The 23,621-nt window shown below is 42.6% G+C and overlaps 1 protein-coding gene across 4 annotated transcripts in view; it reads right to left on the reverse strand.

The window, feature by feature from the left end:
- Positions 1-6,573: 6,573 nt before the first annotated feature.
- PTPRG (protein tyrosine phosphatase receptor type G) overlaps positions 6,574-23,621 on the reverse strand; it is a 410,991-nt gene continuing 393,943 nt past the window's right edge. For all 4 annotated transcript variants that reach the window (XM_080606410.1, XM_080606411.1, XM_080606412.1 and 1 more), the window contains 9 exons: positions 23,467-23,602; positions 22,986-23,132; positions 21,074-21,167; positions 19,723-19,799; positions 19,169-19,297; positions 17,037-17,183; positions 16,109-16,251; positions 13,082-13,217; positions 6,574-11,840 (listed from right to left, as the gene is read on the reverse strand). In XM_080606410.1, the coding sequence (XP_080462536.1) occupies positions 11,694-11,840; positions 13,082-13,217; positions 16,109-16,251; positions 17,037-17,183; positions 19,169-19,297; positions 19,723-19,799; positions 21,074-21,167; positions 22,986-23,132; positions 23,467-23,602 (1,156 nt within the window). In that variant the 3' untranslated portion in view covers positions 6,574-11,693. The remainder of the gene's footprint in view (positions 11,841-13,081; positions 13,218-16,108; positions 16,252-17,036; positions 17,184-19,168; positions 19,298-19,722; positions 19,800-21,073; positions 21,168-22,985; positions 23,133-23,466; positions 23,603-23,621) is intronic.

Consider the following 23,621-nt stretch of genomic DNA (forward strand, 5'->3'; position numbering starts at 1 on the left):
GCACAGTGCCACTGTTTCCCAAACCCAGCGTGGAGGAACTGACCGTAGCTTTACAGCTTGGCAGCGGGGATGCAGCCTACCTTTAGCAGAATAGCTGTAGATCTGTCTTCATATTGCTTTGCAAAAGTAACTTGCATCTTTTACTGGCAACTGAACGCAACAAAGCAGTGGATAGGAGGGATTTTTAGAGAATAAATTAGTTTATCTTCAGGTATTATAGCAGTAGATAAAATAAAAAAAAAAATACATTAAAAAAAAAAAAAAACTCCCCCACAAAACCCAGCACAAACCCCTTCCCAAGCAATAGTATTTTCCATTCATTATACTGGGAATGGCATGCAACAATAGGATTATGATGACTGCAAATGTACCATACTGAAATAAAATTAGTTTAAAAGGCAGGAACAATATCATCATCAGATAACTTTCTTGCGAGGTGGAAAATAGCTTTAATAACGTTATCGTTGGAACCAGTCTAAAAAATATGAAGGCTCTCCTCCCCACACCTCCTAGAAAACAGCGATTGTGTTAAAAGCAATCTGTCTGGGTCTAGAGGGCTCTTTTGGTATTGCCAACCTATGAAAAACAAGGGCTGTGGCATGCAGCTGAAAATCAGCAATGCAGAGCATTGAAATCTCATTCAGACAGGAGTGTATTTCAGAGTACGAGACCAAAGAGGAATATTCATTATATGGAAAGTTAATGCATCATGCTGCCTGGGAAGGATGCTGAGAGGTGGCACAGGAAAATCAATAAAGATTGAAGTCCCTGTAACTGCAGGCAGAATGTGGAATAAGAGCTCCAAAGGCAAGGAATCCAATTGCCAAAGTTAATATTACCTTTTTGGAACATGCTTTTTGGGCTTAGTAAGGAAATAACATAATGGGGCTTTGCTCGCTATTTTGGAAAGAATCCACTGTATAGCCTCAGGAAGAAAAGAGGATGAGAGATGATTCAGGCTGAAGATTTGGGCAGGGGTGGCTGCGTGCTCAGGAGGACATCAGCCTTGCTCAGGGCTGTTCATTGCTGAGGCCACGATCAACTGCCCATTAATAACAAATTCCTGGTCAAGGCACCTGTAGCAGTGGGTTTTCATGCCTGTTGTGAGAGAATGGGCTTTCCTAAACTAGTGTGAAGTCTGTGGGAATACGGCTTCCCCCCAAAATATTTTGAACAATGTGAAAACCAGGAGGTAGCCATTGGACTGGGTGAAAGCTTTGTGCCATGAATCTGTAACTCCGTGATCAAAATTCGCTTTATCATCTTGTGGAACATGGGCTTCGGCCCAGTTACGTGCGGCAGCAGGAGCATAAAAAGTGACTCATATGAAAGAAATAAGGGCATAAAAAGTGGGTGTAGGGGCAGAGGAGAACGGCTATTATCCCTTATTTGTGAACTTCAGGGTAATTTGACCAACTTTATGCCATTTCTATTAAATGACCGCATTCTTTCCACTTGTCATTTTGGAGCTTATTCTTTTTCTTTTTGTCATACCTTTTATGTGACAAACTCCTGCTTAATACATTTTTTTGGCAGTTCTGTACTTAATCTTCCTGATTCCTGTGGCTTCCAGCACAACGCCGTGTTTCAGGACCTGTTCAAGCTGGTGGATCAGAGACCAGTCACGGCTCTGTGCTGGGGCTGCGAGGTGCTGAGCCCTTGCTGATCAGGCACCCGTGTCTCAAGCTGAGAAACGAGGAGGAGAAATTTGGCAAATAGAGAAAACTCGGGTGCGACAGCGCTCTGCTCATCTGGCCACGTGGGCTTGACTCAGTTACTCCTGCTAACACACCCATAAAACGTTCACCCAGTTGACTGGTGAATGGTGTGAAGACGTACCGACACACGGGCTGGCTATGGCACAAGAAAGATACCAAGGCATTTTTAATTACACTTCTAGATTATGAACACAGAACTGAGATAAACAGATGCTGTAAAACTTGATACCAATGTCCTACGTGAAACCAATGAGGTGCGTTACTGGTGCTCCTCATTCTTTCCAGTACCTTGCGTGATAGACTGCTGTGAGATATGTAGCCCTACAGGGTGCATAGCAGATGAATAAGACCCCATCTATTGTATTTGGGACGACTACACAAACCATCAGACTTCATAAAAACAACATTTGAGAATTAAATTTTTATGTTATATAGTGGCATTGTCAATGAAAACAATCAGCTTCATAATACGAGAGCCCACTGCTATACATTTCAGGTACTACATCATAGATGCTGTGCGATCAATAGCGTTTCTGAACTGCATACAGAACATAGAGCCTAACAGTAGAAAAGACACCTACATCCTTTTCACTTCAGAAAAAAAAAAAAAAGAAAAAAAGAAAAAAAAAAGAAAAAAGAAAAAAAAAGAAAAAAAGAAAAAGAAGAGCTAGGATTTACTTATAGCCAATTTTACACGCTGCAATCAATTTACAGGTCACTGGGAGACTTTCTGGCAAAGGCACAACGTATGTCTATGTCTAACAGGCTCAAAGTAAGAGGTTTAAGTAATGAGGAAGCTTATTTAAGGCACTAAAATTCAGAAGGCAGAGCCTTTCCTAACATAAGCTACTGAACTTTTAAGAGCTTTTATGATTTTTTCCCCACTAATGGTGTTTTTCAGCTTGAAGGCTGGTATTAAGCAAAACTAGGGATGTTCTTTGCTAGTTGCAAAGTGTGCTAACCTTTTTTACACCCAGCTAAGCAAAGTGTTAAATAGCTTAACCTTTTTTACTTTGTCACCTGTTTTTACACAGCTTGCTGTATTACAGCTACAACAGCAAGAACTCTTTCAGGTCGCAGTCCCACCTGTGGCATTTTAACACAGGGTGTTCTGCAACCTGGTGTGCTCTACGAGTGTCAGCTGACAGTATCATGAATGAAATGATATTTAATTGAAATGACATTAAATGTTATTTTAAATTAAAACTGCAGCTTAGAAACAGAGTGTTGTTCTGAAGGCTGGGACCAGAGTTTGTCCCACGGTTCTTACACCGAGGCAATACCCTTAGAGATCGTGGTTCGAGCCTATGAGGATGAATTCCTGGAGGGCAAAGCTGTGCGTTGCTGATGGGCCCATCAGGCTGCACGTAATGAAGGCCTCAATTTATTGTTTTTCTATGGTTTTCTATTCTTCTTGATCGTCTGCTGATGAAACCTGGTAAGCACCTTGTTACCTTGTTACAAGAAATTGCTCATTTATCTGGTACATCCAGGACAGCCCTATTTCGTCCCTCTGGTGTACCAGGGAGAAACCGCTTTGCAGAGAGAAAACAATGAGGCTTTATCCAAGAGGTCATCATTTTCCTCCCATGCATTAGCTGAGAGAACGCTACAGATCTCATTTTATCCTGCAATCAAGCTCGTCAGGTCTCCCCTTGCTTTTCTTCCCAGCAAGGAAACGAGGAGCCTTGCACTCTTCATCTCCTGCGGAAAGGACACGCAGCATCGCAGAGCTCTGGTGCTGAACTACAGAATTTGCTACGCCATACGCCAAATGGATATTATTTGAAATAGTTCTCTCCCCCCAAGTCTCATGCTACAAAATTCATGACAATTGTCATTACCACCAGGTTTTCCTGTCCTGCTGAATGTCTGTCTGAAGGAAGGAAGCGCCTCAACCAAGAGATGACAACACACTGGCCCTCCTAAGTGACTGCGGCATGTGGATTTCGTACTCGAGCAGACTGAAGTCTTCATCCATGTCCCACAGCCTGCTGGTTGCCCAGTGAGGGGTCGGCGTGAGCCAGCAGAGGCCGGGCAGGTCGGCGTTGCTGCTATGCCACTGAAGCATAACAGAGCATGGAGGTGGTGCAGGGAGGGCCTGCGGGCCTGAGAAGCCACGGTTCCTCTATTAGGACACAGAAATACTTTTCAAGAGTCTATACAGGACTTCTTGCAGTGTCTGCATTTTATTTGGATGTTCCCTCTTGCCTCAGTGTCTCATTCCTGCAGGTCTGGCTGACGAGAGCCGGTGTGGCCGCAGCTAACAGGACTGCGCGTTGCCTTCGCTACGTGCCTGGGATCTACAGTCAGAGCAGCAACGCCGTTTGTGGAGCAGTACTAAGAGTAGCCACCAGCCACCCATCGAACCCACCTCAGGCCAGATTCCTCAGTAGGAAAAGCTTTAGTTCTGCTCCCTCCTGGCTGCTGGGGTCAGCCCCCGAGTGACCCAGGGAAAGCTGGGTCCCTTAGTGCCTAAATGGTGCAGAAAAACACCTCCTTTACACAGGGGCCTGTGCAGGCAGAGCCCGCTGCCCTCACCTATCAGCTGGGGCGTGCTTCTGGAGCATAAAAGCAGTAAAAAATTGCTGGTGGAGGGTTGTGCCACATTCCCTTCCATCAAGCCTTAGGCTGCTAGCCAGTAACGCTATCCTTCCAAGACAACACACACGTACCTTCTGGCTTTCTTTTGATGTTGACTCAGAAGCTTTCTCTTTCAGCAGTTCCTTAGATATAGGAACAAAGTATTTATGATCAGCTATTGTATAAGAATAGCCTGCGGTACGGGATGTAAGACCAACAGGATTTTAATTTAGGTGTGACAGAAATTACGAGCCATACAGAACGCTCACAGATAGTGAAATATGAAGTACTGGAAGCTGCTCCTACAAGAGACAGAGAACTGAAATGCAAAATCTTTTCAAAATTCAAAAACAACATAAAACACCAGCAAAGCAGATGTCAACTCCTAAACAAGGATTTCAAGACATAAGGAAGATAACAACTTTAGAAAAGAAAAGCGAGCCCAGTGACTGTCACATTAATTGAACACAGTGTCAGGAAAGATTTCTTTGTGAAGTGTTGCTTCTTAAAGCATTACAGAGTCAGAAAGACATCAAAACCATTGATTGGCAGCAGAGGGGAAACAGAAACCACAAGCGATCAATAAGGCAACTGCCAGCAGGTGGTGGTGACACGCCAGTGCACGGAGCCCTGCGTGGCGCTTCAAGTGGCCACGGTAACAGGATTGGGACCGAACCATTGATCAAAATTATTTTTATTTTTCGCAAAAGGTCTTGAAAGTACACCTTCTGGCATTTGAATCCATTTTATAAAATGCTGCTATTATTTGTGCCTGCTTAGCATGACTGCTAGCAGCCTCTAGAGGCCTTAAAGGCTAAACTCATTAGCTATTTATTACAGAAGGAGTTGGGATCTCCTGATACCACCAATTAATTCACACGTATTGATAGGGGTGGAAAGTGCTAGTAAATCCTATCTTTGGTGCCAAAGTATTAACGAACTACTTACTGTATGCTTCCATGGGATGTGGGTCCCAGCCAGCACCTTCCCCAGCCCAAGCAGAGACTTTCTGTAAGGCTTTGCCTCCCCCCTGCCCTCCCGTCCCACCTGCGCGGCCCAGCAGGACAGCTCAGGAGCTTGGGGCCTCCCCGGCCAGGACTGCTGCAGGGCTTGCAGTATGGGGCTGTGGGTTCGGGGCCGTTATTTGGCTGTGGTGTGGGGCCAGGCCCTGTAGCAAGGGTTGGGGCAGGCAGTGGGAAGTCAGGGGGCTGCAGGAGGCAGCGGGCTGTGTCTGCGGGTGCTGCCACGTCACGCGAGTCGCAGGCCCTGTCCGGCGTCCCAGGCCCCTGCTTTCACCCCGACATCCACAGCGTGTCTGAGAGGTGGGAATGGAGCAACACAAAAGAAGGCAGAGGTACAGGGGACTGAGTTTAGCCATCCATTTCATGCCACCAAGCAACGCCAGTTACGGGTGCTGTACCCAAGTACTGCCGTGGTGCCGCAGAGGTGGCTGCCCCGGAGCTGTGGTGCCCGCCACAGGCAGGCTCCTGCACCGCTGGCTGCTGGCGCCAGGACGAGATCCACAAACCCAAGTGGCTTTCCCACAAGAATAACTAAGTAATGCACGCAGTCAGGATCAACACAGGAGGCGGCACGCGGAGCTGTCGAGTTCTTGTTGCAAAACTCTGAGCGCTGCCGGCACAACGCACCCGTTCCAGAGAGCTCCCGGCTGGATGCAGCGGCTGGGCGTGACTTCTAACACGCTCCACAGGGAACACTTGCTGCTTCATCTCTAGGATTCGGAACATCTGTCCCTCCCTCCCTGTCTGGCTGTGACGGGGACGAACACTTTTGCCTTCCCTACCACGGCACCAGGAGGTGCAGGTGACCGCAACGAACGCGGTGAAGAGGCTCGGTGGAAGCCCCTCTTCCTCCGGGCAGCCATCTGCTGGTAAAGCAGAATTAGAACCGGGGAGCGGCACAGCCCAAGGAGCTGGGGGCAAGGCTCCAGCTCTGAATGGGGACAATCCCCCTTCCAAAAGGGACTTTGATGGGGTCACAGCAGTGACGGGTGGAGGGACCAGTCACGGAGAGGAAAGGGAAGCGCTCTGATACTCTCTGATAGCCTGAGACAATTAGGACAGGGGCGGCGATCTGCACTGACAAGTGACTGAGAGACAGCTCCCAGATGAGCCCTCCTTGGAAATTTGAGACCTAATTAAAGCAGGCCTCGGATCTCATCATTCTTCCTGCACGCCTGGGACAATGAAATACTGACTTGCGCATCTGTTCTCTATGTGTATTTGATGCAAATAAGAAAGAAGTCTGTAAATACATCAAAAACCATACTTTATTTTATGTATAGCAATACAATTTACATATTAAATAACACTATAATAGAATGATTTGATATAGTTTTAAACATAACAAAAAGAAGATCCTTCAAGTTACAAAAAAACCCAAAACAAACAAAACAAAACAAAAAATCTCCCTCAAAATACTCCCTCCCACCCTGTCCCAAAAGCAAACACCACATTTTTTTTTTCTGAATGGATCAATGAGACAAACGTATCCAGTGACTGGCTAAGTCTAATTCCTATTGCACACACTGACAATGGAATCAAAAAAAAAATCCAACTTTCACAATCACTGCCCCAAAGAAATGACATGTGTGGAAATCTTTTTGGAGTGTGATGATGGTGTCTCACTACCTTGATACACAGAAGGTATGTATTCACATAGCCACCACAGAACTAGGAAGGAGGTGAAACTAGAAAAAAATTAGCTTTATATGAAAATATAAAATTCTATGATTATATACCATAGATACAAAGTTCCCAGAAGATGCTTATCCAAGCAACAAAATATTTACAGTTTTAATGGTTTCGCTATTTAAAAATGAAGGAAAAGAAAATATGAGTAGACACGAATGCTTAGGTCTTTAGAAACAATGGCTGCTTGCTAGTTTCAAATGTTCTAACACAAAAAAAAAAGTCACTACCCCAAATGTTGGAGAGTTGTGACATTGTATAAAATTGACTATCTCCTCTTTTGGAGACGTTTATTCTTAAAACTCAAGATATTTTTCTTGAAATTAATTATCCTCTGTAGAAAATGCTTCCCTTTGCAAATAGTTAACAAAAACACTAAAAACAGTTTAACAGCTAAGACAAAGTAGAGGCCAAATCTCGTCATTACAGTTCCTTCTCTTTCTCTATCTTTGCATTCCTTCTCCTTTGATAAGTAAAGCCAATGCAGTTCACATTGTTAAAATGGCAACAAAGAGAAGAAAAGCAAAGGGGTAACAATAAGAGTTGAATTACGTCTGCCAAAAATTAAAAAAAGAAAAAAAAAAAAGAGAAAAGAAAAGAACAACAATGCAGTGGATTAACAAATCGGCATTTTCCCTTCATATAAAAATTCACTGGCACCATTTGAACATAAACTTCAGAACTCAGGATTTGATGTCCAAAGACATGAATTTGAGAAAGATTGCTAAATCTTTAAGACAACTACGTTTTATTTTTTTAAAATTAAGTCGGTTTTGTTTTGCTGAGAATTAGTAGTATGTATCTTTGGTAGAATTGATATCTATATTTTTAGCTTTTAAATAAAATATATCAGCTTAAAAAAAAAAAGATTACTAAGAAGGCAGTTGTGCTGTTTCACAAAGAGTCTTCTCCTAATGTTCCAATACATCACTCGGGGTTCAAGCAATTCAAGCAGTCAGAAACTGGAAAAACAACGGAAAAGTTGCAGATCCTGTGAAGGATTCCACTAACCTTGAACAGACCCACAGCACGGAAACAGTCGCACACAGGAAGTAGGTCAAGGGTTCGGGATTTTTTTTTCCTGTTCCTAAATGCAGATTTGGGAACGGACACTTTGAAATACTAAGGACAAATGCGGCTTTGAAGTGAAAGATTTTAGAGCTTGGTCTTGCTGAAGAATCAGCCTGCTAACCTGCGTGTGGGGGCAGTCCTACCGGCCCTTCCAGCGCCTCCTGCCCATGCCAAGTCAATGCCACGTCACTCACGTCCAGGGGCGTCACCAGTTTCAGATGTTACAATGACACAGCAGCTTTCCAAGCATTCCCTCTTGGAAAGCTTGGCTATTTTTATGGGCTCGACACATAGAAGTCTTTTACGTCTTTCACATGGTCTGCAGGTGCAAACACATGCAAGAGATGGAGAAATCATATCTTAGAAATGAAGACGCACGTGCACACGCTTCCATCCAGGGCTTCCTTGTTCCTCAGGGCTGTTGCTGAGGACATTTTATGGGGATACACTTACGCTCTGCTAATTTGCAGGCCTGCACATTGCCTGGGAGCTTCTGATGCTTGAAAAATGTCCCGAGCAAATGCCAAGACGTGGTTACAGCGCGAGGGCTGGCGTGGCGAAAGCAAGGCTGCGATGCGCAGCGTGGGGCTTGGCCAGACAGACCCGAGAGCATCTCGGCGGGGCGCTGCAAGCGCAGACCTCTGAACACAACACATTCGGTCCTCCTGCAGTCCCAGGGAAAGAGGGGCAAGTCTATGGAGGAGAGCAGGACTGCAGCTGCTTACAGCAGGACAGATTTGGCTCAACGCGCTCCTAATCCTGACCTTTACAAGCAATTCCTAGCTTCATCCACTTCAAGCCTAATGCATCATCTATTGGTTATCTGACTGTTAACACAGCTCTTAACACACAGCTTAATCCTCCCCTAAGAAAAAATCCATGGAGAAGTCATACAACATCAGTGTAAATTACTTCCTCATGGATTAAGCCCCAAGCAAGTGTTTCAGATGTGGGAAAATGCCAATGCAAATACATGAATTTCCAAAGCGTCTACCAAAGTTCAACCCCACAGCCTTCCTTCATTGATTTTTAAAACTCGTGAGAAGGTAAGGGATTAAACCAGGGGTATTCAGACAGCGTGTCATGAACCACAGTTATCTTCCATCATGCCACTGAAATGAAAAGTAATCAGCTAAAAGTACTGAGCAAATCCAACCCTCTCGATGCCTGCAGTAATCTTTGTGTCACTTTGCTCTTGTCAGGGTCTGAACTCGTTCCTTCTCTCTACACCTCCCCAGGAACTCAAACACTTCAGGCTGAACTGAGCAAAATCCCCCGTACCGGCTGGAATTGCCTGGGGCTGGGATCACGGCTGGGGGTGCAAGGGGGGCTCGGCAGCCTCGTGCCAGCACGCACTGCTCAGCACACCCTCGGCAAAACCTTCCTGGCAGGCAGTGATGCCTGAAAACTTACTGCAACAATTCCTTCTCCTCACTGGGCTGTAGCGACCAGGGAGCCCGACTCAACTCCTGCCACACGTAAACTGACTCACTCGGTGCGGGGCTGTCCCAGGGCAAGGGGATGCAAACTACCATTTGGAAAATTTTGCACGTTTTATTTGGACTAGCTGGTGCTGGACATGGGATTTCCTTAGAGAAACCATGGATATATTCCACTGTTCAGCATTAGCAGTTATTCGGACCACTTGTATCGAGGGAATTCAACAAATTGATTAAGTAAAAGGTAACTATGTAAAAGGTTGCTGATGAACTCTTAAATATATTGGTGCTGGAATTAATCAAGTGCATCCATAATAGGAAATCTTTCCCTTATTAAAAATAAAAGGCCAGATGTTAGCACATACCGGTTCGTGTAGCTCCTCTGCTCTCAGTTTGTACCTCATGAGGTTCTCAACCAAAATGCCTGCGCTCGATATAAATTCCACTTTCAGCTTCCTTCTGTGTAAAAAATCCACAGAACCTTCCTCTTAGCTAAGCTTCCTCCTCGCCCTCCCCTCCAACAGAAGAAGCGGGTTTTTCCTTGCCACATTTCTGTATCCTAGCAAGGCCGGACTGGCAGAAATTGATGGTTTTACATTAAATGAAATATATGCCGTAATATTTTGACAAGTCCTGAAAAATACAATGCAGGTTTTGTGCAGTTGAAATTTAGAAGAAATTAATGCCATAAATATGGGATAGTGCCTGTAACTGTACACCAAATGTCAGGGTGGTTGAAACGACACAGTTCGTTCTCAAGGCAGATTCAATAACCCCTCCCTACTCAGCAGAGCTATGAAGGACATGATTAGCTTTAACTCGCAGGAGAATTAAGTATGTGCTTACTTCTTTTGTTAAATAAGGATGAGCCTTGTTGAATTGCAACCAAATACAAAAGGGAGCCAATAAGAATGTATAATTAAATGCTCCAAACAATAATTCAAATTATTTATATAATCTGGGGGAAAAACACTTCAGTGGTGTGGGAGGGAAAACACAATAAACTAGGTTTGTGCTAAAGAATTAGTCTGGCAAAAAAAAAGAGGGAGAATGGAACTTTATAGGTAGTTTTTTTTATTAGTTTGCTTCACCAGTAAATATGGATCAGTACTTTATGTTTTAGCACTAAAGTATGAAAATTACACACCTGTAAAAATGGCATCTAACAGTTATGAAATTAAGAAACGCCTGTCATCATGTAACATACCATTAGGTGTGAGGTCATATTCAAGAAATAGTAAGGAAATTAATGTGTTTAAAATATTGAATAGCTTAGTAATGTAAAATATTGCTACCTTCGATATATCTGAAAACAGGTCTGATTTTGGGTTATAGTAGATTTCTTACTGTATTGGCTCTGATGAAAATAAAAACAAAATACTTTCCCAACACAGGGCCAGTTAAAAAACTAAAATTGACATTTTTCTGAGTAAATGGGGAAACTTTGAAACTGTAAGTTCAAAACCTATCACTGTCCCACATATGAATCGCATCTAATTTATAATTATATTGTATGTAATTTGTATATTCCATGTGAAGCAAGTCTTATGTCTGTGAGTGTACAAACAGCAATGTGAAACAATACAGAAATAATTGTTTCCGCTCCACAAGGCTATTACACCTTCACTGCAGCTAATAATCACCTGCCACATTTTGTCAAGAAAGGATGAACACTGCTCATCCACTCCACTGGAATGCAGAATACCATCACAAAACTGTGACATGATAATTAAAATAATAAATATGGTATGAAGGGGTACAGTATCTGTCGTAGAAAGAATCCACCTGGCCTAGCATTCAAGATTTAAGATTCGAGGGTCACTGTAGTTAGCAAAACTTCACTGCATTTAAACGAAACAGAAAAAGCATGTTTGTTGTCATGGAATGTCACATCAGGGCTTGTTTTGTATTAGAATATTATAGGCAGTAACACTGATCATATAGTGCAAACTAGATAAAATTGCGTTTCACTGTGTGAAATAAACAGAGGTGCAAATGCTCAGTAGGATACCATTAAGACATAAAATGGCAAAAAATAAATATCAAAACTTTTATCAGTGTAAAAAAGTAATTGGGTTATTGTATAACCTAGAGTCTGGCAAAAAAGGCCTCAAAAAAGTTCGCTCAGTCTTCAGAAGTTCTACAAATTAAGTGCCTTTTCAGGTTTCCAATTAGACAAGAGACTCCATGCTTTCTGCCGGATCTGACTCATCACTGGCCATCACAGCACCGTTTTTGTCCAGTGTCATGGGACCGTTTCCATTTTCCTTAGTGCTGACCAAGCTTAGCATCGCCTTGTAAAGAAACTGGTACTGCTCCTGGAAAAGAAAGGACAAGTTATTTCAATCCTTCCAGCGTACGTAAGTGAGAGGCAGTTAAATTAGGCATTTCTGGGGAAGGACACAGCTATTTGTTACTAGAAGCGTATGTAAAAGAGAAGAAAAATACTTAAGAGTAATTATCTGTGTTAATCTATCTTAACCTTGTCACCTCAAGATCTCAGTTTTGAGTAGATTGTATTATTCCTGATCTACTGCCCACTGAAGAGAAAAGAAGTCTTTCCACAGATACTATAAGGACACTGCAGAAGGTCCAGAATAATATAACAAACCAAACAGCATGCTGCAAGACCCCTACAGTATCATTACTATTTTTCCAGCAACCAGGGTATGCATCCAGTTCCCTTATTTTCCTCTTTATTCCATTACCATGCTGATTTTAAAAAACAACATACTATTAATGTACATTATATGATTTCATATGATGAATTCAATGTGTCAATTCCTTGATAATTGTTCCACACGCAAGTTCTAAATACATAAATGTGTTAGATCAGCGGTTGGCTTAAATTCCAAGAGGAGAAACGAGGACAGAGCAAGGAGGCATTCACAGCTACTCAGTTCCAAGGCATCAGCAGAGCAGTGTACCCCAGGCACTGAGTTATGGCCAAACTCACCTTTGGGGTTATCTCTGGGAAGGCCCAACAGGCTGGGAATATAGCAAACAGAACGAGGTAAGGCCCCACACCTCCATCCATCCAGACCTTACCTGGGCGAACACTATCTGGGGCAAAACTGTGCTAGAGGTGGGACTAATGCTCAAACAATACAGGAGTGCAGGACAGTATCTGAGCCCACAGCTCAGCCTCAGGCTGTTCCCTCGTACAGGCAGAGCCACGCACGCCCTGCCAAGGGCTCTTGGTGCACGCAGACTGAAGAGCTCCTCTGCTGAAGGTTTTCCTCCCCTCAGCATTCCCTGCCCTGCTGCACCCTTTGGATCGCAATTTACAGGGCTGGCAGGCGGGTGCTGACAAGCTGAAAGGCCTGCCTGAACAGCGACCCCCTTGCTGTGTGAGAAATAAGCTTAATTGCAAATCAGAGACTGCAGGTTTGAGGTTTATAAAAAATGACAATAATAGAAAAAAAGCCCAAATGCAACTTCTGCTTGGTAGCAGAAGCAATAGACTTGATAATATACACAATACGTGTTTCAGTTCGTGCTTTTGGTCTCAAATGAAAACCTTGTAAACTCTCCATTTATATCCCATTTAAAAACTTACAATGTCTGTAAATACTCCAGGCCGCATAAGATTTATCATCTTTGCCACCTGGAAAACATCGACAGCATTTTCATTCTCCAGCTGCTGGGACAGAGTGGTAAGGGCACATAGCGTTCCCGCTGACACAGCTCCATACCTGAAAAACCACGCCAAAAGGATAAGATACTCAGAAAAATAACAGGGCACGTTGACAAAGAGCTAGGAAAACGTCAGTATAGTCTTACTTGGTTGCCATAGTTCGTCTTTATATCTAGTAAATGCTTGCTTTACACTGGCTATTTTTTAGTCATTTTAATTAAAAAAAAAAAAAAAGACATTTGATGGTACACTAGTCATTTCAGGATATCTGCAGTATTCAATACGAAGAACCGTATCAGCAGAAGAATGTGAGCCATTTAAAAATACCCAGCTTGCAGAGTATAAAAATGAAATCAGTTCTCACATGCCACATGTACTGAAAGCATCTGCATTGTAGCCGAGTGTATTTTAAATTCATTAGTGGGAGCTCAAGCAAAACATAAATGATTAGAAAGAAATGCAACTTGCCTCTTCCTTTACATCAGACAATTATATAAAACTAACAGGGATATGAGGTGCTCACAAGGAAATGGGGCACCTTGAAGTCCTCCTTAGGTCCGATTCATAAGCAAAATGCAACATTCCCACGTTGGGCACTCAAGAGACATTACGGATTCTGACAAACTGAGCTGGGCTGTCATTTAATAAGAACCTGAGCAATGGCTATTCGTCAGGAGAATGACTCAGAATGTGTCCTCGAGACAACTGGGCAGGTAGAAACCTTACTGCTGCTAAGTCTGTGGGTGTGCAGTTGTGGGGTAGGGGATGAAGGATCTTATGCAACAGGGGCTCATAACTGCTTCCGAGGAGCCTCAGCTGAGCTCTGCTCTCCCGATATTCAGGAGACTGAAATTCTGTCCTGGTTTTGTGAAGTCTGCTCTGTGACTTTGAGAAAGTCTGCGTCTAAATGTGCCAACCTGTAAAAGGTGGACATTGGTGCTGACTTACTCTGCAAACTGTTTGGAGAACTGTACATGAAAACTTCAATAATCGGCAAGTACTGCGCTGCCATCTGGTACAATAAGATTACCACTAGGAATTTTTACAACATTCCTGTGGAAATCAAGACATATGCTGACTTAATTTCATACGATTTTTGCAAACTCAATTTGCCTAGAAATTGGAAGCAGAAATCAGATCACAATAGACCTGCTATTTTTGATGAAAAGTCTCCAGAAGAAGCAGGGCTTCTGCAGAACTGTAGAGATGGCTGCGACTGATCATCTACAGGGACAGAGGACAAAGCGCCCAGTGCGTGGGCCTGGTGGGACACAACTAAAGGCCTCTTGGGGCCTAATGGCTCTGTTTCTACTCGAGTTGATTACCGCCAGCTCCCAACAATCTAAAGGCTTTTCTCTCTGAAAATTATGCAACAAATTTTCATCTAGTTGCCTACATATGGGCAGTTATATTTAAAGTTCTTGACAACTGTCTCCAGTTGGAATTTCTGAACTACTTTGAAATGCTGTTATCGAGTTCATCCCACCATGTACTTCCTAAATACCACACGCATTTAGTATCTGCAAATTCATAGATTTGGAATTAATCTGCAGTTGTAATTACTAGTGGATTACGTGATACAGTAGTTGCATGTAGTAAATGGAAATTTTTGTTTTCAGCTACATTTGCTCAGGCTTCAGTAAAAAGCAGAATCCACATTATGTATTAGGCATAAAAGTAAAATCATTGAATATGACAAATAAACCAAAAAAGCAATTTACAGAAAGAATGACTCAGCAACTTGTTAGAAATGTGATTTTGAATAATTTTTTTTTTTTTTTGGTCTAGCATAAAATGCCCAAATCAATAATGGTTCCAATTTTGTAAAACATAATCTTAAGTACTGCAAGAGCAGCAAAACCTCACTTCAGACTACCCAAAGCATGAATATTAAAAACTAGCCTGGAATTAATAAGTGCTGGCAAAAGCCAACAGAGCTCTCACTGTGCATTAGCAAGGCAGGAAACAGTGGGAGAAAAACCACTTCCTGCAGCCCAAGGCACCATTTGCGGAGTCTGCTGGGAAAAACCTGTTGCAGCAGCACACGCTGATGTGAAGTGAAAGCTCTTTCAGCAACAGCAGATATCAGCACGCAATCACACATCAGCACAAAGGCTGATCTGACCTCTGAAATACCAGAGTATGCTAATAACATTTTTGCACAGAAGGTGAAGATTTCTATGACTTTTCCACTAACTCTGCTTTGTAGCAATGGCAGAAGGTTTAACAGACTTGAGTGCAGGAGGCTTGAAGGGGTAGCAGTTGTTTACGCTGGCTTGGTGTTTGCTGTAAGGGCGACTCAAGCAGTGTCAGAAATCAGGCTTCCTTGGGATTTTAATGGCAGAATGACTCCACGAAGCACTGTGCCCACCAGGAAAAAGCTCTTTCCAAAACCAGGCCTGTTAGACCCAGGTTTCGGCTTCATAGTAACAGTATTTTGCAGCTCCATGATGTGTGCAAAGAAATAACATTCAATGCAATATTTAGTATCTTATATAACTGGGCATTCAAGCATAGCTGGCAAGAAAATGCTCACCATTACACGACAAAAGAGACGAGTGTTGGGGGATGCTGGCCCTGTGTTAGCAGGCTCCTTCCATTTGGCACCATATGGGCCCCTTGGAGTGTTTTGGGGGAAGCAGAAGGAAGGAAAATAAATCTGCTCTCAGATAACCTAGGCTCCTTCTCACAAGACACTGCTGCTCATACTGAGACACGGCTGAGCTGAGCTTGTTCTATGCCTCACCTGGCATGTTAAACCTCAGTTATCAGACAGGAGCTCAGGGCTGTTTTGAAGGTGGTTTCCATAAGCCCTTACCAGGCTGCTCAAAGCCTTACCTAAACCAGGGCTCTGCTGGCTTCTGAAACCTGTTGTAGAATCTGTACGGGATATCTCCATGTACAAAAGAACCCAAAATGCATACAAAGCAAGAAAAAAAGATGACATACTCATCATGAACTATGGTGGGGCCATCCCTTGTTAAGGCCTCTTCCTTGATTACATTGATAAGTTCAAAGGTACTGCTTATGGGAGCATCTGGGTTTGGCCATTTAGGACACTGAAAGTGGCGGACTTCCAGAACGTAGTCATCCTGAAATGAAAAAACAGCCTAGGCGTTAGCTACTTTAATTCCACATTTATCCACTCCACGTAGAAAGAGCTTCTCTACCAACTGGAAGGGATGCCTTCTTCTTCCACACAGTGTATATACGAAAAAGAAAGATGCATAGCTCTATAGCAGCTCCGTGAACACCCTAAAATAATACAACTTTAACAAAATGTTTAGTTGATGAAGATTTTATATTTCATTTTAGAGCCTATATCCATATACACCTTCTCTCAGAGCCAATAGCTCAAAAGTCAAACACGAGAAGAGTAACCAAGGAATCTAAATTTACCAGGGCTTGCAAACCAATGTTTTGCAGCAAAATCCAGCTGCAATTCCAATACCAAACTAGAGATAGGCTTGTAGCTCAAAAGAAATGTGCTTAATAAACAAACTCCCTTAATTCCCCGAATAATTACACTATAATATTGACATTTATAAGCACAAATAGGACAATAAACCTCGGTGTAGTTTACAAAGAATAATTCCATCTACTTTTGCAATTTCTGAATGAAAAACAATGTCTTCACTTTCAAATATTCACACATTAAATACGACAGCCTCACTAGCTAGAAGGATCTACCTGAAGGAGAAAATGTGAGAGGGGGAAGGAGCCAACAAAAACACCTTTCCCCAGTGAGCAACATGCATTCACAGGCATTTACAAGTAAATAGTTTCCAAAATTGTGAACTCGTCATTTGCCATATTTAAATGATATCAACAACATTTTGGAGAAGAGCCAAGACCCACGTTTGGAGGTTTATTTTACCTGGGTAGCTTCAAGGATAAAGTCATGGATGATAATTTGCTCTTCATTAGAGAGGCACAGTCTGTCTTTGCTGATAAGGGTCACAGTAAAGGCCTCACAGTTCATGGATTCCTCGCGACTTGGCCAGTACACAAACTCATCTTCTGCCTGGAGGAATGAAACAACACACTACTGCAGTCTTTCACATAACTTGTGTGTGACTGAGAAATCCAGCGGATCAAAAAATTGGTTTGATAAATAGAGATGATCAGGAGCTGACCTTTACAAGCCCTTTTTGTCTAAAACAAACCTACTATTAGGCTACTAGTAGTCAGTAAGCCTGCCAGATCCCTCCTTTGTGTGTCCAAACAGGTAACGTCTGCTTTTAATTGGTTTCATAGGGAAATGGTTATCTTACCTCACTCGTACTTAACCTTTGTATTATATCCCAGGCTTTATTACCTCCTGCCTAGACAGTTTTGCATGAAAGGCAGACACCTGTTTAGAAAAAAATCATTAACCTTTAATAATTAATTGCTTATTATTTTAATTTATATTTTTGTGGCCTAATCCAAAACTCAAGGGTATTAGTGGAAGGTCTGTGGATCAGGTCTGGGTAGAAGAGTGATGTATACTTAGGAATGGAATTTTTACAGGTGGGGGGAAGAATGAGGAAGAAAGAAGACACCCAAACTCATGAGAAAACAGGAGCTATGAACCCACTTCATCCCTCTGCAGCCACGAACGTGTCTCTAAAAACAGGCCTATTTCTGTGGGCCTGGAGCCTTCATGCACATGATCTGCAAGACACCATTGGGACTTATCCCCAGGAAAACAGTCCCGAAAACAGGACCTCGGATCCTAAGTGCTCCGAGTGCTCTGCAAATTCCACCCTCAGCGTGCAGAGGCACCAGCAACCCGTGTAACATTGCTGAACGCTGTGGAAGTGACCTGTTCTTCAATGCAACAGGTTCTCACAGCAGGCATTATGGTCCCATCCTTTGGCATTAAACATTTGTCACCTTGATGCTGTCCCAGTTCTGTTCCACCCCTCCTTAGCAGCCAAGACAACTCAAACCAAACACTGAGCCACCATAAGGGTGCTAATGCTCTGCTAGCCAACCTCCACGCTGGGCACCATGAAGATGAAAGCGGGCACCAGACATCCTGACATCCTTACAAGGGATATGGTTGTGGCCGGTGCTCCTCCTTTGCCCTTTATATCGCTAATGTTCTGCTGAGCCAGTCCACAGAGTTGTAAAGACAAGAGCAGCCTCTTCATTTCTACCTGACGTGTTTTCATTTTGTTAGTACTTTCTGATTCAATCGTATTTCTCTGAACGCTCTTTGCCTTGCAGTGCCTGCAATCCCTTTCATCACACTGCACAAAGGGAGCATATCGACTGCTGCCTCTTTAGCAGCGCCTCACTACTGCTATTTTCCTGCTGTAGTGGAGGTGGTTTCTCTACCATTCTCAGCTACAATTGTCTCTGCATCTCAGTTACGCATGCAAGAAAAAATGAACCATTTAGTTCCTAATCCTTTTCATTGTGCCTTCTTGAGACATGCCAGTAAATCTGGAAGCAGTGATTAGCACTTCACCTGTGTCACTTGATTCTCTCTGTCTCGTTATTTCCACTTAAATTAACATACATGTTTGCTTTTTGCTTACATCAAAAATAACTTTTGTAACCTTTCCCAGCCTTAAGTCTTGCATGGCTTTAGTCTTAAACCCCCTGGAAACGACTTATCTTAATGTCCCTGCTTCGTATTTCTGCTCCTGTCAAAGTCCTCACCCATGGCCCTGGCCAGACAGTAACGTCACTGCCTTACATCCTGCCAGCCAGGTAACCCACAGGAGCTTGGCAGAGGCTGTCATCGCCAGCATGCTGCCTGGGAGCACTGTGGCCTGCTCCAGCTCACTGCAGTTTATGCTGTCTTTCCCAAGGGTGAGGGCAGAAAGAAAGAGTAGAAAACAGGCCCCACACCTAGGAACTTATCTATTTGTGACAAGCTTAGGGCAAAGTTTGAGAAGGTGGTCCCAAAACTGGCTTTTCTTTCCACCAGAAAATAGCCATAGCGCATATCTACATGAGCGGCCTGCTGGGCTGAGTGACTGCCGCACGGTGCAGGGAGGGAAGCGTCTCACTCACCAGGCTCTGGTTGTCCGGCAGCATGACGATGATCTGTGCATTGTGATCCCAGATCATTCGCCAGAAATCTTTAGTTGTATGTGGCAGCGGATGTTGGGTTATGATGAACTCGTTACTCCTGTAGTAGCCCTTTTGCAGGAAAACAAACCGCAGTTATTACTGCCTTCAACACTTTTAGAGCATTAATTTTATCTTTGGGGACACATAATGACCCTATTTCATTTTATTCCACAATATTTTCACACAGACTATAATTTTGTAACTCCATTTCCATCCTGCAGAGTCTCCGTTGTTTTCATTTACTCTAAATCCCAGTATTTATTTGACTGTATCTCATGGAAATACACATTCCACCTAAATGCATCTTGTATTTAATTTTTTTAGGCAACAATCTTTAATAAAACACAGTTAATAGCTTTACATTATGGGGAAGGTGTTAAAATCTCATCTGTTAATACACAGCCATTACATACAGAATTAAGACAATTACAGGCATCTGGTATTTAGCACCTTAGAATTGATTTTACTTTGTAATTAGGTGTTGGCTTCCTCACCATGATATAAGAGGCATTAATGTAATCAGTTCCCTTCATTCCAGGCAGTGGTGCCAAGCCCACTCTAGCACGCTCAGCTATAAGATAAAGAAAAGAAGAAAAAAAATATCAAAGTCTGGTCATGGCACATTGCAGAAAGCAAGAATTTCTCAGACGTTAACAAACCAAATACTGTGCAGCTCCCATCTCCCCCCGGGAGTAGGCCAGCACTTTAACTGTGTTAAAGCATTGCCTGCTAACACAGGATATAAAAGAGAATGTTGCACAATATTCCCACAAGGACAAAGTAATTTCAGGAATCAAATTTTACTATAGCAAAGATTTTCACAGCAGGCTGAATTACCAAATAACAGTATATGCAGTGATAACAGGGGATTTAAGGTAATTCTTGACTGCAGCGTTCCATTTGTCTCCAGCAGCACACAAACCCAGCTGATTTATTTTGTTTTCCCCACCACTCCGTAGCACGACCATCACTCACTCCTCCCAGCTGGAGGGTGAGATAACCTCCTCAGACAAAGCCCTTCCCTAACAGGTAGCCCCGCAGAAGTGGCTACGTGTTCTTCAGGAGGTCTGCACTGCTCCGTGTTTGAGGGTTGGGTTCAACAACATCCTGAAGCCAACTGACAGGCTCCTACTGCCCAGCTGAAACCACTGCAATCACTGCAGCTACATGACACCAACTCTAAAGGCGCACAGGCTATTTCAGTCCATCCACCTTTGTTTTTGGCGTATATCCTTATGATTTCCCTTTTTATGACCAACCTTCATGATGGACCAAATCTGTGCCATTAGGACTTTGCACTAGTTTGGCTACTGCCTGTCCTGTACGTTCTGTGCTCGGGGGAAAAGTGATGGGAACTACGCTGTGCTTCTGCTTGGTTTGGTGCAAGTTCGTACTGTTCAGCAATCGGGCACAGATTCCATATTAATAACTGTGAAACTGTGGCCTTGGGCACTAAATACCCTCAATCTACAGAGGGTTTGCACAGAACAATTGAGTGTACTAGCTGAATTATAAAAAACTTGTGCCAATCACCCTGGGAGATCTCACCTGAGCTGGGAGCTGTATCAAAGTAATTATCACAGTATTCCATAGATTATCCCCTACCTAATTATTCAAATTCTTAAGCACTTCAAATTAACACTTCACTTGGACAGTATATCTGGCTGACACCGTAACTATTTTCTTTTGTTCAGTTTCATCAGAGTAATTATGAAAGACAGCTTGGTCTGAACAGAAGATTACAGTTCTCCTTCCTAGTGGCTATGCCTTTTCATGCATAACACGGGGAGAATTTGCTACAAAAAGTTATGCTAGGCAGTAATCAAACTGAAGATGTGATCTTACACGGCACGACTGATGAGTTCCTGTTCTTCTCTTTGTTGCAGTCTTTCTGAGCACTGAAGCATTCCACGTATTTTGCATTACACTGCGTAACCAGCTGAAAGAGAATAAAGTAGTAAGTCACTCCTCATAGCAATCTAAATGAAGAGAGGTGGTTTCTTTGCCAACTCCTGGGAAGACGCATCAGTAGAAGAATAAACTGCATTGTTAAACTTGTTTAAAATACTCAAGATGCCAATGGAAATCATCCTTTTCATACAATATGTTTAATGGATAAAAAGATCCTTGCAGCTCTCAGCTTCGAAACATCCTGAAAATGAAGTTCCATCAAAATGTATTTTCACAGAACACTACATTTAGTTATCTTTGAGAATATATTTCAAAGACTTGCAGACATTTTCAGTCAGAAGCAGGTCTCAAGGAAGAAAAGCTAGCAAAATAAAACAGTGACAAAAAAAAAAAAAAGGCAAAAAACTTTTACATTTTCTTTCAACATAAAAGTGAGATCATTCCTGCAGAATGACTTTTTCCTGCCAGGCCTTTTGTGAACCCACCACGCCAGCGGCAGAGATCTGAGGCCATGGGTTACATTATCTGGTCTGCTAAATTTGTTCTGGACACAATGAAAAGTCAGGGAGGCAGATTTGTATTTGAATATTCTGCCAGTGTATGGGGAATCTCTAACAGAGCAAGGAGGGTGAAGGTGGCTTTTCCATCTCCTGCACTAGCAACTCATTACTCAACGTAATTTTACTCGAAGACAGTTGAATGTGAACTACTGTCCCAAGGCATGAGCACAAGTTATTTTCTGCCAGCTCTGTGGTAGCAGCAGAAATCGGGGAAAAATTTAATAATTGCTGCTTTCTTAGTCCTGGTTTCATATCCACTCTAAACAAGATAGTGCTTAACTCACCTCTGCACTCGCAGTAGGCCTGTTGGAAGTTACAGAGTTTCTAAATATCTGTGCAACTCTAGCAGAGGAAGCCATTTCTGAAAATGGCACTTAAATTTTTTGAAATTTTGCCACGAGTCATGAGAAAACATCTTTATACTTATAATTTAATATTTTTAATAAAAGTGGAACACTTATTTTTTTAATAACAGATGTTTTTCTTCTGTCGCGTTTTATGTGTGTGTATGTTTGTACTTGTTTCTTTAATTTAATAATTAAGCATCTGGAATTTCTACAAATGAATTCTGAAAATATCTTGTTCATTTGTTGAATAGCTTTGCATCTGTTAAAATTTAACAGTTTCAATTCCTCAGGTAGTTATTAAACTGAGTGAGTTTATCTGTGAAAACAGACATCATGTATAATCTTCCTATGATACACAGTCTCACAAAATAGTTTTAAATGCATTCAAATAAAATGCAATCAGAAAATCTTAGGTTTCAACTAGATCCAGGCAAACAATTTTACTTTGGCCATGATGAAAGCAGCTGTAATATAGCAAGGAAAAGCAGCAAGCATAGTTAGCAATGAGAAAGGCATATTGTTTTTCCTGGTCTTAAAACATTTTTAATTCTACAACACTGAAGTAATAAGTGGTACCAAGAACCTCATTTCATTTTGTGCTCTATATATATGCATGAGAATCACAGTTTAGAGGAAGACCTCCAGCCAAGTTACCCACACACTCAGGAACGCCCCAGCTCCCTTCGGAATGGGGAGACGAGCAGCACAGTTCAAAGCAGTATCCATGATCCTCTTCTCACCTTTGACTCCAAGGCTATTAGTACTGATTTCCAGCAGTGCAGCTAAGGCTTGTTGGACACTGAGCTTCCCAAGATGAAGTGCTGTGCTAATCAAGTGTTCTGGTTTGGTTCATTATCTGTGACAATAGACGGTGAAGACATGCCATGCAACACAGAGTGGAGAAATCAAGTCCCTCTGGATGGGAGTGATAAGCCTTACCTTGAACTGTTTCTCTAGTCGTGTCTTCCCTCCTATGCCGGGTATGAGGATGCTGTTAACATAACTGTGCAGCTGGTTTGCAGATACTTCAGTCTCTTTCCCAAGGATGGCTTCCAACAAGGCATCATGAATAAAAATGTACTGCTCCTAGATAAACAACAGCATGTCACATAGGCACTTGGAATAAACTGAACAGCTGGCTTTAACTGAGGGGTAGGGCGCTAAAGGAGGGCATACAAAACAAGCCACCCATGCAAATACTGCCAAATCCAGAATAAACATTTACAAGTGTAACAAATACAACTCCGAAGAAGTCATATGCAAAATCTGAAGTTTCTGGTCTAGACAAAGAGAGACATTCCTGTGCAATAGATGTGATATATTCAATACTTACAGAGGTGTAAATAAAAAATCTATTTGCTTTTTGATTGCAACATAATAATGAACATGGCTTTAAATTGAACCCCACTGCAATTGTTACCTCTGTCTGGACGAGGTAGTTGCGCTGTGTCCTGATATGTTTCAGGAAACCCAGGACATTAACTGTGCTTTTGTCTTTTATCTGTTGCAGCATACTGTCTATCACAATGTAGGTACCAGTTCTGCCAACACCAGCACTATGGGAAACATGAGAGA

The sequence above is a fragment of the Anser brachyrhynchus genome (assembly GCF_964034855.1).
Source record: "Anser brachyrhynchus genome assembly, chromosome: 10".
Lineage (NCBI taxonomy): Eukaryota > Metazoa > Chordata > Aves > Anseriformes > Anatidae > Anser > Anser brachyrhynchus.